Raw genomic sequence first — 19,859 nt, 5'->3', positions numbered from 1 at the left:
GTGAGAAAACTGGTGGCTCAAGATAAAAGCTGTTCATTAGGTGAAGGAAGGAGGGGGCAGGGAGGAGCGATGCAAAGGCAGCCGCTCACCACCTCCCACGAGCTTGACTGATGCCCAGCCTCCGAGCAACAGCCACCTTGGAAAATCCCCCCTTCTTCTTCTGCCCCCGTTTTTGTTGCTGAACATGACATGACGTGGTAGGAAATATCCCATCCCTGTGGTCAGTTGGGGTGAGCTGTCCCAGCCGTGTCCCCTCCCATCCTACTTGTCAGGGGGAGTGAGAAAGGGGCAGGAGTTGGGAAAAGAGAAAGCCTTGGTGTTGTACGAGCTCTGTTCAGCAATAGCCGAAACACTGCTGTGTTAGGGACCTTATTTCAGCCACAAATTCCAAACACCGGACGGGCTGCCGTGAAGGCTGCTAACTCCATCCCAGCCAGACCCAGTACAGTCGTCAATCATGCGAGTTGATTTGTACGGGAGGAAAGTTTAAGTGGAACGTGTATAGAGGTTTCTTACTAATTCTAGGAACTTCCTTCATTTCCTTCGCTGATACTGTGAAAGAGTGAAGTTTTAGTTCCAGCAACAGGAAGGAGAGAAGATTCAGAGAGACTAGGCTGAGTGAACATGTAGTTCTGGTAAGGACAAGTTTGAAAGGTGAGAATAACTGAAATGTGTAAAAGTTCACTGTAAACTGAGAAAGAGAAGATTATTTAATCTAGCAATGAGAATTTAGCAGAGATTAGACAAGCAAGCTGTTACATTTTCTTCAGAGTTTTGTTTTGGGGTTTTTGTTTTGTTTGTTTGTTTTTTTAAACTTGTCTCTTTGTTGGGCTTCTAGTACCTTAGTCTTCTGCCTGCCTTCCTTGTCTTGGTACTGTTTAAATGGTTCTGTTGAAGGTCAGGATGGTACTATTTCATGCAATTAAATATTTTTTCCTTTAATATCCCAGTTTCTGGAAGGTGCTTGAATTATTTTCCTGACATCTCCTTTGACATCTCCCCTGCTTGTGTGTAACTGCTAAAAATAAACCTTATTAAGTCCTTATTATTTTCACTCCACCTGGTACTGCGGTAGTTTGCATCTAAATACTACTATTATTATGCTGATTCAGTATGGCTCTGGTTTTCTGGCAACATTTCATGACTGAACTCTTGGGTACTCCTGTTTGAATAGAACTGTATTTTGCACGTTTCAAGTGGCTTATGTGTCCTCTGTAGACGTTGTGTTAGAGTGCTTTGGAAGACGGCAGCAACTAAAATACCAACAAATGGGAGTGCATAATCATCATCTTTTGGTTGGCCGGCATTATAGCTATAGATAAGGTCTTTGTTTCTGCTTCTGGAGAACATTTTTTTATTATTATTATTATTATTATTTTACTTTATTTTTTTTATTTTCAGTGGTTCGAGAAGGATTTAAAAATTATCTTTCAAAATGCTTCCTTTAAAGAAACGCAGAGATCCTTTTGTGCGTAGTGTCAGACCTTCACCTTTTTCTTCTTAGTGGCTTTGCTGATATCAATCACAATAGCACACTTCATTATACTTCAGCAGAGGTGGGGTAGTATTTTGGTGTTTTCTGGCTTCATAAGTAAAAAATCGGTGCCTTATTTTTTTCTGAAGATGTAAAAGCAGCCGTCTCACTAGCGGAACAGTGCTAGCTAGTCAAGCCTTTGGCTGCCGCTTCTGATTGAGTGACCTGAGGTAGAGCTCCATGGGAAATGGACTTTGCTAATGTAGACACGGGGCTTCCCAGTGAGCTGTCAGGCTCTTCTAGAGTTTGGGGTAGAATGAACATACCTTAGCAAAGCTAGAAGGATGGAGGAATACATCTATGCAAATGTAACTCTGCCTGTTAACATCCTGGAGGACTAATAAGGAATTATTTGGAAGCACTCGGGTAAAATAATTTTATTAGTTACACTATAGAGGAGCTTGAGAGTATCTGGAATCATCTGGTCAAAAGCTGTTAGACTCATCATCATTAGGAATTTCTCTTTTTAACAGGATCCCTAATGTTATGTTGAAATACAGATGTTCTCAGTAACTGTGATCTTTATTTAGACATTTCAAGTGATCAACAGTACTTATGCAAGCAGTCGGAGATGTGATCAAAAGGGCCTTTGTGAATTAAAAAAAAAATATGGAGATACTGATTTGGGGACGTCTCATGCAAAGAGAAAGGTGAAGACTGCAAAGATGGATGGATTTCTCAAAAAACCCTGTTAAAATTCTTTCCTGAAGTCCCAGTGCTAGGAGTTTTGCCTAAGCAAAGAATAGTTATCAGTGGGCTGGGTCTATTCAAATTGATACTCAATATTTTAGGACTTTTTAATTCTTACGTAGAACATAAAGCTGTTAACAAATAGGAAGTTCATTTAGTGGGAAACTTAATAGAACAGGGGGAAAAGCGTGTAGAGTATTTCTGATATATTGAATTCTAGAAACTGGGACATCTTACTTGGTTAGAAGCCCAAACTCACTTGTCCAGCAGGCAGCGTTGAGTAAGGTAGTTACTTTAGGCTACTATATCTATGAGCTATTTGCCCAGTAAGTACAGTAATACTTACGGTAGTAACCTTTTGCTAAATACCCATTCGTGTTTGTACCTAGTTTGGGTAACTCCTGTCCTTTTGAAACACTAGAGGGCTCACTGACTGCTTTTGGAGTTGCATTTTGCTCTCAATGTTATGTCCATAAACCTCCAAATGTCTAAAGCAAGGATGTTCTAAAGGTGCATTTTCTTAGGAGGAAACTTACTTACTAAGCTTGCTGGTTTTAGATAAATCTAGACTTTCTGGAAGAGTTCTAAATTAACACTTTGATTAGCCACAAGGGATGAATTGGATCTCTTGCTCAGTCTACTCTGGTGGGGTGTTTTTTCCCCATGGAAATATTTCTTAAAAGTTTTGTGGTGGGTTTTTTGGTGTTTTGTTTTGGGTTTTTTTCCCATTTACTGGTTTTGTCTATCTGCATGGCTTTTTGGATTCATGGATTATAATTTCCTAAGAAGCAATTAGGCAAACGTACCTGAGTAGTTAGACTCGGCAAAATGGGCAGACGTTTTGGAGGGGGGGAAATGAACATTGACATGAAGTAATAAATATTATTAGAAGGTAGTGTCTAGTGTGTGGGTTAGCTTCCTGTCTTACTATCTGGGGGTTGACTAACAATAGGTAATCGGAGTGGCTTCTGTTAAGAACTCACGCATGCATTTACAATGCAATATGATCAAAATGTCAATCAGTTGGAAAAATAAAAGGCAACTGAGTACATATGGGACATCTTGTAGTGTCATGCACTTTGTGACTGAGCTGAACTGGGTCTGGAGCTGTTCCTGCCTTTTCCACTTGGTAACTCTGATACTCATGGCAATCTGATCTGGGGAGTGAGACAGGACAGAAATGATCCTCAAACCAAAAATTTCATTTGCAAAAGTTTCTGTTTCTAAACTGACTTGGTGTGGGAATAGATGAGCACTGTATCTCTTATGCAAGAGAAGGAGCAGGGATGTGCTAGGAGAAAAAGGAGGGGAAAAGGGAAGTACCATGGCAGTACTGGCTTGAGCAATTTTAATTTTTTTATAGTATTGCATCTTTAGGCACTTTGATTCAGACCACTTAATTACAAGTTTAAAAAAAAAAAAAGAAGCCCTTCTGTGTGGTGTTCCCAGATTAAGATGAAACAAATTAAAAGATTCTAATGTGATTTTTGTGAGAAAATAAGCTTTGACAAAGCATAGAAAATGTCAGGCTCGGTGGAGGGCAGGATTTAGCCTGGTGAAATTTTTGAGAATTTGTACATTAATATCTAAAGCTGAGCTTGCATGTCTGGCACATGATGATAGGGCAGAATAAATCATTCTTGTATAATATGCAAAATTACCAGAAAACTTCAACTGGTAAATTGGAAAATATGCTGTGGCCAAGTGATTGGTTTCATATGGTCTTGATCCCTCTAGCCAGGGATTGGAAAAGCCCTGTAGACATCAAGTCTACCACTTGGCTGCCTATTACCAGTTCTGCGTTGGGACAAAATGCCCTGTCCTTGGAGAGCTCCTAAACCATTTTGCAGCGAAGTCAAGCAAGGGACACCGCTCCTGCCATCTGGCACATCGGTGCCATCCATGGCTTGAGACCATTTCCACAGATCTTTTTAGTCACTGCATTTCAGCTGGGATCTGACACCAGGCTAACCTTCTGGTTGAAAATGCTCACATATTAAATGCAGATGCCAATTTTTGCATTTGTAAAGCTGGGCCTGAAAGTGCTCTAGAGTAAATTAACATTCCTGAATTTTCCTGCAGGATAGATGCGCATTTATGCTTCCATAAATAGCAAAGAAACGTTTATTCTCACAAGTGCAGCCATACTTTTGAAAATCTGTTGTAGTCTGGCTTAATGCAGATTTTTAATTGACTTAATTTCTCTATGTGATTTGAGCAAAGGAAAGGGGAAGGAAGGAGGTGTGGGATTACTAGTATCTGTGTGTCCCAAGGCCGTTGCTTTTAAATTTAGGATTATAACTGTTATTTAACAGAATTATCCTTGACACACATGGCCTCAAGAAAAGGTCTGAAAGCAGGGGCCAGAGCAGTGTTGTCAGCTGACAGCCTGAAGCAATACCTTTGAAAAGGTCTGAAATTGTCACTTTTTGTCTAGAAGATGACCTCTGGCGCTCCCAGCGCTGCTCTGCCTTGTGGAAGAGGGGAGGAGGGACGACGCAGAGGCAAAAATCTTTCTTTCTGTTCCCTCAATTGAGGCAGCTTGTGGTGGCCCTTGAAGAAGACTTTTCCTAAGCAGGTGTTGAAGGTGGTGGTTGGTAAAGGGAGGTGTTGAACCAGCTGGAATGGCTGCGCACCTGGACCGCCCCCAAAAAGGACAGTTTGGGCTAGGTCTGGCTGAGCGTGGTGGTAAAAGTGGGTGTCCTTGAGTCAACCCGATGCCCCCGCTTCTGACACGGATGTTCTCTGCTCTTACCGCAGAGCTGCTGTGCCGGGTTCCCCAAAGCAGGATTTATTTGTGGTGCACCTCTTTATGCAAAACATGTTTTTGTAGTGCTATGTTGTAAAAGTATTTAGTTATTTGTGCAAAATGGTATGTGAAAGTAGCTATGGATGCATGCATAGCATTTATAGTCACAGAAGATTATATCATCGTAACCTCAAAGCATTTCCTAGGTGTTCTGCCTGCCTGCTTTAGCTTCCTCCTTCTGTTATTAGCTGAACTGAGTCTGAACCAGCTAGTTTTACGCAAGAAAGTCTCTGCTGGAATCTGAAAACTACTGTGAGCTTAATTTTGACCTTAAAAATTCCTGCTCTAGGAGAAAAAACTTCTTTAAAAATGTTGCTTCCCTTAGTTTCAGAGGTGTATACTTAAGGGAAATAAAATCTTGCTTAAACTGATACATAACACAATAAATTCCCTTCCTAACAATTAATTATTTTTGACTGTGTCTTGACCATAAGCATGCAGATAATGATAGAGGTGGATGGGACAGATACGGAATTCTTATGGTAACCATCCTACTGTGACCCAAAAAACAGTGCCACTGTTATTCTACATTGAGTATTTTATAGTTCTAATGTATACAACATGAATTTAATTAAGCATTGAATTAAATGTGTTTAATATTGAGAATATTCTCAAGTCAGTATTTTCTGTGGCTTCTTGCTAAATCAACATTACAATCCTGCTTTCGTTTCCCTACAGATGATGAAACATGCCTGGGATAATTATAAGCGTTACGCATGGGGATTAAATGAACTGAAACCCATATCTAAGCAAGGACATTCAAGCAATTTATTTGGTGAGTAGAGTGTATTTTTGTGCTTAGCGACGTTAGTATAAAACAGCAAATCAGCTGAAAAGCTTATAGGTGATAAACGTGTTCTTTCTACCCTCTGTCATGCAGTGTGGTGTTTCTTGCTTATGTTATGTACAAAAAGTAACAGTAAATGAAGGTAATGACTCCTGTAGATTCCCTTCTGAATGAGAATAAATGAAGTGTGTCATTGCTGCATGATAAAGATGTAGTTTTTTGCATTAAATACTCCCCTGCCTTAAACTTTTCCAATCATTGCTGCATGATAAAGATGTATTTTTTTGCATTAAATACTCCCCTGCCTTAAACTTTTCCTATGAATTGGAACTCATTGACACCACATTCAATAAGCAGGAAACAAAAACTAGGGGGGGAGACGGGACCCCGTACAAGGAACAAAAGATACTCTACAGTCATGAAGGTAGCTGAAGCTGTCTGCAGTTCTCAGGAATTTATTTCTGTTGCTTAAAAAAACACGTTAATCTATGTCAGTCAGGCTCCCTTATCAGGCTTTCTCTTTCATGAATATAACCATTATTTGCACCTCTAAATGTTGCATGGGAGATGGTTAAATAACACCCAAGTTGTTATGAGTGTAGAACAACTATGGGGCCGAAAAGTTCTAGTAGGAGAGGCACACAGCACAAATCCAGTGTAATGAGGCAAGGCTTTTTCAATGTCCAAGTGGGACATAGGGCTGGATAAATAGCAGCTGAAGAACAGCAGCATTCTGAGGAAGCATGAAAAAGCAATCCTATGAACTGTCATCATCTTCAGTTTTGCAGAAAAATGAAGGATTAAACTGTTTGACAGCAATCTTTGTATTCAAATAGCTTCTGTTTTCCAAACAGAAAGCTGAAAAATGAACTAATTTCTATAGTTGAGACAAAATCAATACATTATTTTGATTTTAACAGGAACTTATTTTGTTAAATGTTTGGAAAAGATAGTTTGAAGTGGAAACATTTCCTAAAACAGCCTAAATAGAGCACTTATCAAATCCTCAACTATATTTGGAAGTTGCTAAGAGACAGCAGTTGTGATTACAAAAATAATTTTGAAAATAACATCATCTACGTTGATCTTGCTGCACTGCTTGTCTCCCCAAAGAAACATAAACAATTTTACGAGGTGATTATTACATAGTTAGTTACTGAACTTTAAACATGAATTGGGTGCTTGAAACCAAGGTAGTTTGGGTGAACTTCAGGGTTAAGTCTGGCTTCTGTTTTCTTCTATTTTCTTGAAAAGTAAAATTTTTTTAACCTTCATTAAGATGACTGATAGTTGTGCAATTTAATGTAATATTTGTAGAACTATCTAATGCAATCCTGTTTCCTCTGTTTTCTTGGAGGACAACAAAATGGCACATGATGTCTTGAAAATTGAAATGCTTAATGTAGTTTCATTTGGAATCAGAAGTGGTATAAAAATTTACGAGGTTTGAGGTTTTTAATGATATTGCATGGATTCGCAGAAAAAGACATAGATGTATTGACTTGTGAAATTCTTAAGCAGGAGTTCTGTTGATGTTGCTTAAGAGTAAGTCACTGCAGGCACTATTCAGTGTGAAACAGGACAAGCGTTGAATTTGAAAATAAAACTACGGTTAAAGGAGTAAGAAAGAGCCAGAGTCAGTCTAAATGCAGACCACTTTCTCATCATGGTCATCTAGTATAAGATCTTATTGTTGAGGAGATTTCCTTAGAAACATCTTCACTCTTATTGATCTTGGTGGCAGATCAAAATAAGCATTAGGTATCTTTGTGCTGAATTGCTTTACAGAATACTAAAGAGCAGCATATCTGCAAGCAGTTCTGTCTCATAAGCTACCCTTTCCTGAATCCATAATCTCTCTCTCTCTTTTTTAAAAGAAACAAATCCTTGTTTCTGTAATAGTGTCCTCAGATCATTAGATCTGATCTGTACCTTCATGTTTAAATTCAACAAATGCTGCATTTTTCATAAAGCAATAAAAGGATGATCTGTTTTTTCTTTTTTCTTTTTTTTGGTGTCAAAAATTTGAACCTTTTTTTTCCTTGTGAAAGGACAAACAAGTTTCTTAGTTTCTTTATCTTCTTTGTTTCTCGTTCTTTTTTTTCTTCTTTTTTTTTTTTTAAAAAAAGGATTGCAAATGGCTGATTACTTTTTAAGGTAATTCTTAATTCAATTAGTTGAGAATAGGTTACCTCCAGTGTCCCACGAATCTCCTCACAATCTTCAGAAATCAAATAAGACCTTCAGTTCACTGTCATCCATCATGGCTATCTCCAATTTGCTGCGATTGTCTTTCCTTCTTGCTTCTAGGTCTCAATTTTCCAAAAATACAAGTTTCTGATTGTCTTAATAGCAGTAAGATATAGCATATTTCATTAGCCAGCTTTTTAATTTTGAACCCTTTCCCTCCTATGCATTAACTGGTGCAGTTACGGTACTTTGCATATATTGGGAGTGTCTTGTTATGGGATGGAGGCTTCAGTACCTCGCTGTGGGGAACCGCAGGTTCCAATGCGGTAGCTCACTTAATGTTGTACGGGTTAGAGACAGTATAGCTCTCCTGACACAAAAGTGGAGAGTTGTTTTCAAGTGGTATTGCTTCTAATTTGATAAGCTGAGGAGTCTTTAGACTGGTAGTCTGTAGACATATTCATGTTAGGTGCAGAAGTTGCTTTCTCTCACATGTGCACACTAAAAATGTTTCAGCCTTTCTCTAAAAGTTAATTATGTGTAAACTGAAATATTTCTGTTTCAAGCCAAAGCCACATACTTGCCTCTGACCATTGCAAAGTCTTTTCAGCACATCCATGTAATGTTTTGATTTCCTTTTAGTTTGCCACTTTAGCTTTTACCATGTTGTCTTGGCAAGTAACTAACATTATTGTGGGCTTTTCACAGTCTACTCCAACTGCAAAGAATTCAGTTACAATAACAACGATTTGAAAAGGCAGAAGTGAAGAGTCGTCAGTTATTGTCTCTGTAGCATTCTTATTAGTTTAATTCTATGAAGTATACAACTATTTCTAGACTTGTCAAGTAAATTGGAATAGCTAAACTTCTGTTTGCACTATACCTGCACATCAGCAAAATAAGGCTTGTCTCCTATGCTGCTGTGACTTCTGCTGTGAGTACTAATCGTTCTCTGCCCATACCTGGTAGAAAGTAGGCCCTGAGTAAGTGCTGTTAATTTTTAATACTTTAACCTTTGAAGTTTCAGATCACTGTTAACAATGTTAGCTAAAATAGAGCTCTATCCATCTACCCTCCTAATGTGGAAGTGGCAAAATCACAATTTTGCCATTTTTTTTTCACAGCCCCCCAACCCAGGAGCTATTCCTCTCCAAGCCTTCTGTACTAATTTTAAAACTAATGAGTGTTGCTGCACTAGCAGAGAGCTCTTTCTAGAAGTGTTTTCTGCACTTAAGTGAGTGTTACTAAAGGGCTTTTTTAATTATCTGTAACTATATTTCATGTGCAGTATTGCCAGGTTAATAATACTGTAACTTGTGGGCATAGTATAATTAGTCTCTGCAAGTGAAAAAGGACATTTTCTGGAAGGGAAAAATGAGATATTTAATAAATACTCACAATCTGCAAAGCCAAAGTACTATAGTTTAGCAAGATCCTATTCCTGCCACTTTGAACTGATTTTTGTAGTTTCTTCTACAGAGTATTGAGGTGTATGAAGATTTTTAAAGCCTGCCAAAATTGGTGTTCAAAACTGACTTGCAGTGTACAACGATGTGTATTGTTAAACTGTAAGTTTATTAATACAGCTCTAGAAAATTAATTGCTCATGTATATAAACAATATGTTAATTTAAATTGAAAAGCTTCAACATCCCCCCCAGCCCCCCCCCCCCACATCTTGTTTTTCTTCACTGTTGCTGCTGGATTCCTTGGAATTCTGGACTTCAGTATGTTGTCTGAATTTTGGAAGTAAGCCTGACATCCTTCCCAACCAAATTAATAGAAACTCATCTAAAGAACAACATTAGCAGATATGTGGATGAATGACTCAACATAGCATTTGTGAGAGGAGGTCATGCTGCCCAACTGCTGTTATTCAGAGGAGTTGGTCGGTATGTAGACGAGTTTGTTGTCTTTTTAGATTTCCAAAAAGCATTTTGGGGGGTTATTACTGGCCTCTCACAAGGATCCATTCCTGCTGAGGCCATGCTCTCAAATCGCTTATCACAGAGCTGGAAAAGCAAGTGCCCAGAGTGACAGTTCGGCAGCACTAACAGGTTACTCGAGGTAGTTACAGCAATGGCAAACTGCAGGCAGTTCCACGAACCCACAAAGGATTCCCTGACAGATGATAATTGCACTTTGAAATAGCAACTGAGGTCTAACATACCGAAATTTAAACTGGCACATAGTGGCACAGGAGATAGAATTCTAAGTTCATGCAGAGAACTGGTGGACTTGAACTCAAAATAAGTAGTAAAGGTTGAAAACTTTTCAATGCGATATATGGAGATGCATAAAAAGTGGCATACATGGGGTGAACAAGGATTTATTATTCCTTGTGGGGGAACAATACCCTTTGTAAGGGTTGGAAATATCAAATCAGTAGATGGCATGTTCAAACAAACAAAAGAAGGTGTTTCCTAATGAAGCACATAGCTGAGCTGCACGAGTGCCAGAAGCGTGGTGGATACCAAAGGCTTCCATGGAAAGCAAAGAAAGAAGCAATGGAGGAAAAACTCATCGAGCTCTAGTAAATACAAAGGCACCAGGGCTGTCTCTAAAACGCACAGATGTACAAAATGCTAGAGATTAAAAGAGTATTCTAGAAATACCACAGCATTGTTTCATGTTACACGTGAAAAAAAATTGAGAGTATTGTTTCTTTTCCCACTCTTACCAGCCGGTAATAGTGGCTGAAATTAAAAATGTTAGTGGTGTTGGGGGGTTGCCAGTACTTGAGTAAGAGTTTCATGTTTTGGCATAGCACACTTTAATAATTAATCACTCTTGACACTTTAAATTGCTAATGATATTGGATAGGAACCTTTTCAGTGAACTTTAAATAGAGGAAAACACTGTTTTAAAATCTGAGTCAGCTTTTGGAACAATGCTCTAAAAAACTTGGAGCTCTAATCAAAACGTTAATCTTGTCAAACCTATGTGTATTCTTGAATATGTTGAGAGTAACATAGTTCAGTTGTTTATGTACAATGTATGTGTATATAGACCTGAAAAAATTGGATGCTTGATTGAGTTTTCAAATTTGCATATTTAATGTTACAAAGTCTCCGGTCTTACTCCCCATGTTAAGAAATTCTGAGCTGTTCTTAATGGCCAGATTAAGATAAAATTGTGACAGCTTTTATTTCTGCATTTTTGGCTGGAATTTTCAGTCTGAAATGACAAACTGGAGGAAGATGTCATAGAATACATCTGCTTTGACTTCAACTTGAGCTTCTTCAACTTACAGTAACTGGAAGGTGACAACACAAGTTTGCCTCATGGCTGGAAACAATGAACAGTCTAAGATCAGGGTGGGGCCGAGTGCAATTCAAATAAAGCTATGTATAAAATTTTCTTTTTCTTTTTCTTTTCCACAGTAGTACAAAGTAGCCCTAAAGAGCAGTTCTTCTGACAATAATAGAGGAAACTTTTTTAACCTTTTCACTTTATTTGACGGGACATCCATTATTATTCTTATGTGCTGAATTTCCATTGTATTAAAAAAATTTACAAATATAAATGTCCTATGTTAATTTTCATAGTTTATATCAGGAACACAAAAATGTAACTTTTTTTTGAAGAAAAAACAATATTCTACTCATCTTCCACAGGCATGCAAGAACAAGAAGTCCTAGTTTATGATGCTTGTTGGACGGTGAACTATTATAGGTGAGGGAGCTGATGCATAACATGACCTGAGGCCGCTTCATTTTTCATCTTTCCTTATCTTTCATTTTTGTCACATGCTTTGCCAGTTTCCTTCAGTTCAGAATATGACACGGAGTCAGAAAAAGCAAAGCAGTTGAATTCGAGAAGAGTAGGGAGTCTGGCTTCCATCCTGTTACAGGCAGTGCACTAGGACACATGTCTGAAACTTTCCTCCATGTAATGTTCTGTATGATGTGCTTCCAGATCACAAATCTTCATCTGTTTCACATATACGTAGGCATATATACGTGTGTGTGTGTGTGTGTGTGTAAATATCTATCTCCAAATATATTTGATGGCGAGGAATGTGGATGTTCTGGAGAACGAAACTCCACACTTGGTATACAAGGGATGGGAGGAAGATTGTAAACAAACTATTGAAGTGCACCAACATGCATTGATTCTGGCATCCTGGCTGTATTCTATTTCAGAGTCTTCTGACCAAAATATAAGCCATATCTAAAAGCCTGCACTATAGACAAGTGAAAGCTTCTCTTGGCCCACCCTCCAAACAGTCTGGCCATCAGCCAGTTGTGGTTCTTAAACCATATGGCCACATAAGCTCCATCACAGAGCTGTGCTAATGTTTCTCATCTATAGCAGTTCTCCCTACAGTCACACCCTGGAAACTCATACAAAGTTATTCATCCTCTGATCGCTTTTGTTATTCTGCTTTTCCTGCCCACCCCTGAGGCACTACTGTGTTCTCTAATGCAATCTCCAGTTTGTGTGCACATACCTTTGCGTTGTTAGATATTAAAAAACATGCTGTTTAAACAGACCCGCTGTGGCGATCTAGACTGCTCTATGCTTTATATCATGCTATTCTGAAATGCTGGGTAATCAGTCATCTTAGTTAATCATCCACAAATCTTGTTAGCAGGCGGTTCTTCTTATTTTCTTCCAAATCACATAAAGATTTCAAGTGTTTAACTGGAAAGGATGCTCTGTAGATGCTGCCACGTAGTCCAGGTTTCACGTTGACTGATTTCTTTTGCTTTCTCTTTAGTTACAATAGGTTGTAGGCTATTTTACCTGTTCTCTATTAATCACTTACATTGGAATAAATGATAGTGTTAGTAAAGAGGAGAGGGAAAAACAGAAGCAGATTCAACAGAGGAAGTAAAATGGAGCATATATGAGTACTTGGTCTGGAGGTTTTCGGGAGAAACTAATAAAGTTTCACTTTGGTAGGCTTGTACATCTGATTATCTCTTTTATCATCAAAATTACTCACTTCAAGCTTATGTTTTATGAATTTCAAGTCCATTTTCTCTACCTTGAGTATACTGTATACTATTTTTGTATTGTCTGCAAAATTTGTAATTACCTGAGGTGTATGGATTTGCTCCAAGTATTGCTTGTGATACCTTCCCTCTGCCTAGGGCAACTGTGAAACTCTATCATGGTGACTGCAACTTTGCTGGCACTTTTTGTAACCCACTGCTCACTGTTAATCAAACATATAGCGTTACCTTAGGTGTATAACAAAACAGTCTTCCTGTCCAAATATTCTGAGTATATGAGTGTGTGTTGTAATTACCTAGCAATAATCTTTGCCTCTTGTAGACCATGACTGCTGTGTAATTCCTTGGGAAAGTTTTGTATGAACTAACATGAATGATAACTGTATTTAATAATTTATGTGATGTGCTTTGAGAAGCATAGAATATATAGGCTTGTGAAATATTTGGTCTTATTCCGTAATAAGAAGTGTTCATTTAACTTCTTTGCATTCCTTTTGCTTCGTCCCCGCCCCCCATCCCTTGTTTGGCTGACTGATTATAAATGAGTTGCTCAGCTACACCATTTCCTTAACACTTAAGTTTGGATTATCCTGTTGGCTAATTTACTGTAAAATGCAGTTGTTCACAAGTCATACCTCTGGCCTCTAAACTGACACTTTAAAAATGCATTCTGTGTTCTTTTATCAAGAATTTTGAAGTATAACTCTTCAAGACAAACTTGACTATTTAATTGTCACATTAATTGCTTTATTCTTTTTTCTGAAGCCTTCAGAATAATAGCAACAGTGGTTTCAAACAAAGTAAGACTTACCTGAGATTATCCCATTTTCTCCTGTCTGCCTGCAGGGAGAGGTCTATGCTCTAAGCAGGTCATATTGGCCAGATTTGGGGGGGGGGAAATCATAGGAAGTGGGTGACTCCACCAATTCCTCAGTAAGGTTGGATTCTCCTCTTTTTCTTCTGACTCAGTAGTGAGTTGCAGCTCAAGTACTAATCCTTACAATTGAAAGCTCAACCGTTCAGAGGTGGTGTTAGCTGTATTACGAGAAGGTTATCACAAGGAGTGTCATTGCACGGTGAGCCTATCGCAGTCTACTCAGGCAAATCAGGTTATAGATGATTTTTCCGTAAGTAGAGCTCAGTTGTAAAAGTTCACCAGGAGCTGCTTTTGTTGTACAGAGTTACTAAACATCTCCAGGGCCTTTGGAGTAGTGTTCTTGAGCACGTGTCCTCCAGCAGTTTTCCACAATCACTCTCACTTTCTCATGAGCTACAAGTTACTAACCAAGTTTAAAGGAATGCTTTTCTTTTAATATGAGAGAAGAGTGGCCAAGCTCCAAATAAACTCTGGGAAGAGAGGATGTCCTTCTTACCAAAGTAGGCTGCAGTTTTATTAGTGGGGTATTTAGGGTAAAATATATAGATTACTTCCTTCAGAGTAGGAAAGGAACGTTCCAAAAAGGATAGTATAAGCAATTAGCAGCTGCTAAAACGGAGAGAGCATCTGGTTCTGTTAAATGTACCAAGTAACTTTTACAATAATCTCAAGCATTACTTTGTGTAAGTTGATACAAATTATTTTCTGCCTGGAAGTTTAAGATAAGAAAGTGATGTCAATCCTGCTTCATGGAGGTCTCCAATCACTTCTCCATTTCATGAGAAAGCAGAAAACCTTGATGGTAGTAAACACAAGAGTTGACTGAAATAGTGGATTTCCTACTTAAATATGTAATCCCATTCTGATACTTAATAAGTCTACAAAACTAAGCTTACTTTTTCATCAGGTATTTCAGAGGCAAGATGATAATCGAGTTCTCAAATAAAGTTAGTTGTAGCTACTGTCTTGTTATTTGCCCAGTGCAATCAATTGCTGAATAAGTAGTCAACTATCCGCCTGAGTCATTAGCCCTGCTGGGGGAGAGGGATTGGATCTAATGACTTCCTCTGTTCCTTGCAGCCTAATTTATTTTGCAATTTTAAGTGTTTACTTTTGTATCTAGGGTCTTCTCTAAAGTATATCTTAACAGTAGCTTCTGTTCATAATGAAGATCATTGGAGCCGAGTTCATAAATATAAAATTGACACTGTTCAGTAAATAGGAATTAAAATTCTTCCTAGACAAAAAATGATGTTTTGAAAAGGTCATTGTAAATTCAAAGGGAGCATAGGAAAGTTGTCTGAGTGGCTTTTCCTCCCTCCCTCCCCTTCCATATTAACCTTTCTGTACAGGCTCACGAACATTTAATCCGTGCCAAAGTGAACATGCTGATGATACTTCATCTTGCAGCGTTAGGTGAAGGCTAACTCTTATCTGTCTCTATAACAGAGGTAGAAGGATATCACTTTTGCAAACAACCAGAACTTGCACTGAAAAATGGTGTCCGACAGTCTCTCCTGAGCTGAGAAATTCACATGTGTGCAAGTTTGCCTTTGCTCCCCCAATGCTCTCTTGTGCAAGTTACATGGTGATGCACAGTATCGGAAAAATTGTCTTTCAGAGAGGGTACTTCTTAAACGGCTTTCCTTACTGAAATGTGATCGGTACTTATCAGCTTCTTAAAGCTTTATGCACATTATTGAGTATAAAAACAAAAAAGCAACTGATTTTTTTTCACTCCAAACTGGAAGAAACAGTAATTTCTCAATTTATTGAGATTTATTGTCTTTCACAAATTACATTTTACAGTGAACTGTTCCATTGGTGTTTAAAAATGCAAAATCATGGCTGAAAATGCAGTGTCAGAACTGTTCTTTAAAACTTTGTTAGTGGAAGAAAAACTTAAATATTACAACGTTATGTTGTGGCATGGGAATCAAAGTTAAGGTTGTGAATTACTAGTTGCCCACTTGAATGCTTATACACCCAATTTTTAATTTGATTCGTTGAAATTGAATTTTGAAATTAGAATTAATTTTAATTAGTTCTAACTGAAAAGCCATCTGTTGGAAAGTAAATCACTGGTTCTTCATGTATTGCAGGTAACATTCAAGGAGCAACAATAGTGGATGCCCTTGATACACTATACATCATGGAAATGAAGGAGGAATTCAAGGAAGCCAAGGAGTGGGTTGAGAAAAACTTAGATTTCAATGTGGTAAGTAGAATTGCTGATTAATATTTAATGTTCTGTTTAGTCTCCAGGAGCCAATTGAGGACTGGGTTCTGATATTGCTAGCATGATACAAAGCTACAGAATTTAGATCACTGGTAGATAAAACAAGACAGGAAGCAGAAACATAATAAACTTACTGCTCTGCTTATATGCGGTTTTTCAATCTGAGAGATTTAGGTAGATAGGAGGTAACAAGCTAGACTGAAGGAGGGAAAAAGGAATAGCGTATTTACCATTGTAAAATCAACAACAAACTTTTTAGCTCTTTTGGATAGAAGAATTGGGACATTTCAAGCACTAATGTTTTACTTATGTAAACACTTTACATTTTCGCTTTGTGAAATCTTCCACAAATTAGACTTGTGTTTTTGGAAAGCTACGTGCCATACCTACTGTTTAAGTTCATTTGTGTATTCTAGTAAAGCTGAATCCCGTGAGTTAGGCTGAACTGTTGGCACAAACTATGCTGCTTTAGTTTTGTGAGGCACCAGGTCATCACAGCTGCATATACAGATCATCCTATTAACTAGTAAGTATGCAGCTGAAAGGAAAGTTCATTATTAAAGTTTTTATTTTAGAAAGGCCCTGAACAGGCAAGAACCTCTGTAAAACTTCAGTTAAACTGAGTAGTCCTGGTTTTGGGTTTGTTTTTTTTTTTTTTTTTTGTGGACTAGACTATTTATTGTAATTGCTGGGTACAGAGAGCTAATGGAGTACCTCTGCTGATCGGTGTAGTAAAGTAGGAAAGCATTGTAGGCACGGTACACTGAGCACTTAAAAAGCTCTTGTAGTTGACATGTGTAATGGTAGATATACTTTCTGAAAACAAAGTACTCTTTCTAATATATTATGCAAAATTCATGATTAATTAGCTTCTCTTACATGCTTGAGAATTAATTATTTTAAGAAGGAGGAGTTATAAGTGGATATTATATAGTTTATATAAGCAGCAATTTAGTGTGCATTTATGTTTACATTAATAATGTAAATACAGGATATTAAACTGTGCTTCTGAGTAGTGTCAGATGTCTGAATGACATGCTAACTTTATCTTGTGCATAAGATTTTTTTTTTCTGAAGGAATTTTTGTAATACTAAATTCCTGTCTTATTAGCTTAGCATTCTTAAGATGTTTTAAAGTGTAAGAACAAAGCATCATAGAAAATAGCAAACTCCACTTTAAAGGAAGAGGTGAGCTCCACTTGGAGGAACATCATGAAACTCTGTAGAGTGATTTAGATTAATAACACTAAAGTCTTTGGTTTTACATAAATCTTGTTATACTTTGTACTGGAAACTTCTAGACAGTATTGCCTACAATTTCAGCTCCTCTTGTTAATTTATGTACTTTTAAAAATTATGTGGCACTTATTTTTTTCTCAGTAATGCTTAAAAGCTATGAAGTCTTTCATAATGTCTGAATTTTTGTATTGCATTAGTTGGTCAATGCAACAATCCAGCAGGTTTACCAAAACTCCTTTACAGATAATACGCATCAGGAACAATACCTTGTTCCTGATATTCCTGTAAATAGCTGCCTTCAGTTCGACACCTTACAAAATTATTTTCATAGTACTTCATAATCATATAGAATTGAATTTTACATTGGCATCAGTAATGAGTAGATGAATTTTCCCAAAGTGGAACAAGGAAATGAAAATAAAAAACTGCAACACCAACTTTAATAACTGATGTCAGGTTCTTTAATGGCTGAATTGCTTGAAGCTACCCAGCTTGTACTTGTGTAGTTTTCCACTTTAAATGTAAGTTCTAGTTTCAAATGCTGTTTTGTATTTGTATCTTACAGTTTAAAGGTGGAGATTACTTAACAAAAAGAACAGCAGGGCCCTCTTTTTTGTGTTTAAGCATTTATCATGTATCAGGCATTACTCGATATTTTCTGCATTAACATTTTGCACGCTCTTACTTGCTCCTGTTTTAGAAACCTTTCTCCCATGAAAGTGATTTAGTTTTTAACAACTGACACACTGACATATCCTTAAGTATTATTCTTTTGAGTAGTATAAAATGTGTTTCTGTTTGATGTTTCTGGTCATTTCTTGGGCAGCGATTGCTTAATCAGCTTTTGAGGAAGCATGTTTGGCCTTTATTTGTATAAAAAGGATTAGTTTTTCTCTCCATTTAATCTTAGAACTATGCTTTTTAAGTCTTCAGTTTTCTTTAATTTGTTCTTTACAAAAATAGCTGTGAATGTATTCCACAGCAGAATCTTTTTTCCTTATGTTTTACATCAATGCAGCTGGATAAAGCAAGTTTCCCTCTCTAGAAGTTTGTAATGTGTCAGTCAGATACTCATTGTACATGTTGAACTATTTGGCCAGCACTTGATCATTCTCATCACCTGATCATAAAAGTTTCCAAATGTCACTTTGTAAAGTAGGCACTGGTTTATCCACATAAAAGGATTTATGGAATAAAGATGACTCAATGGCAAATGGCATCATCTCTTCACGTGTTAGATTTCAGTCCCTCAAGTCAATGAATTAGCTGTCAGGGTTACTCTTGTTTACCTTCTGAAGAAAGCAAACTGTTTTGATTCTGAAGGAAATTTCTAGGTAAGTAAATGCCACTTTTCTCAGCAAACTTGTGAATTTTGGTAAGCTTGTGAGTAGACAAGTTTGGAAGCTTCCCCTTTTGGAGTGTAACATGCTTAGGCTATTTTTATTATAGCTGGAGCTGATAGCCCTGTGATTTTAGAACTGAGATATCCACGCTGCAATGTTTTTTTTCCTCTCACAACTGCTGAAATACCTCCTATTTGATCCCTTGCTGAAGTTTCAGCCAAACTGAGTGGTCTTTCAGGAATTAAGTTGCATTTTCTGATTGTGTCAATATTTTAAGAGATTTAGTCATACTTGTACCTTTGGAAAGAGTCGACGTTTGCCGTGGCTAAATCCATGGTCTTTGCGTCATGGACATGTGCTCTGGTTTCCATTCAATCCTTCACCTCCGTGGGAGTGTATCTTTGCTCTTCTGTAAATATAGCTGAGGATTTGGCGTGACGTCCCCACACAGGCTGCGGCCCGCGCACCCTTTTCGTGGTGGTCGCGCATGGCCCTGCCCAAGGCTGCGCTGGGCCGGGTTCTGTAACAACATGTTGCCACAGAGGAAAAAGGAGCCAGTCTCTCATGGGATCACTGGGGAGATTGGCTCTTCCCTAGCTACAGCTACATGCTTCTCTGGTTTTATTTTTTTCGTCATTTGCTTTAGAACCTGCAGACAGACAGAGCATTCGTAGCTTCCTGAAAGAGTTTCTGTACCGCCACCCCACTTCTGCTTTACGCTGGGGAGGCAAAAGCTATCGGTCTCTGCTGTGCGAGGGGTGAACCTCAGTGGATCCGTCCTTGGGAAGAGAGGTTGGAAGGGGGATTTTAATGAGGTGGATGAAAGGGTCAGGAGTTGGAAGAGGGATCTTAGTCAGGAGTTGGGCAGGAGCGGCGCAGGAGCTGAGCCACGTGGCGCGGCAGCGAAGGGTTGGGAGCTGTTAAGTACTGGAATTGATGGTGCTTCGCTTCTACACCCAGGCACACCCCAAATTCTTTAGGGTGAGAGACTGACTGACCTGTCCCCTCTTCTTCAGCCCTGCTCAACTCCATTGCCACAAAAGGATGGTCTTGCCCATGCTGAATACTGGGAACAGCCCTTGGCCTACGTCATGTCCTAAAGCGTGGCTGGCCATTCTGTGGCTGGAACAACAGGGGCCCAAACCAGACCAGAAGGTGCTAACAATTAAATGGTATGTGGGATGGTACTTG

The 19,859-nt window shown here is 38.3% G+C and overlaps 1 protein-coding gene across 1 annotated transcript in view; it reads left to right on the top strand.

Moving 5' to 3' along the window:
* Window positions 1-19,859, top strand: part of MAN1A1 (mannosidase alpha class 1A member 1) — a 149,811-nt gene that overhangs the window by 33,047 nt on the left and 96,905 nt on the right. The window contains exons 2-3 of the mRNA XM_049817809.1: window positions 5,712-5,808; window positions 15,950-16,065. Of these exons, the coding sequence (XP_049673766.1) occupies window positions 5,712-5,808; window positions 15,950-16,065 (213 nt within the window). The remainder of the gene's footprint in view (window positions 1-5,711; window positions 5,809-15,949; window positions 16,066-19,859) is intronic.

The sequence above is a fragment of the Accipiter gentilis genome, chromosome 15 (assembly GCF_929443795.1).
Source record: "Accipiter gentilis chromosome 15, bAccGen1.1, whole genome shotgun sequence".
NCBI lineage: Eukaryota > Metazoa > Chordata > Aves > Accipitriformes > Accipitridae > Astur > Astur gentilis.
The sequence above is the reverse complement of the archived record's forward strand: the minus strand, read 5'-3'. Positions and strand labels throughout refer to the sequence as shown.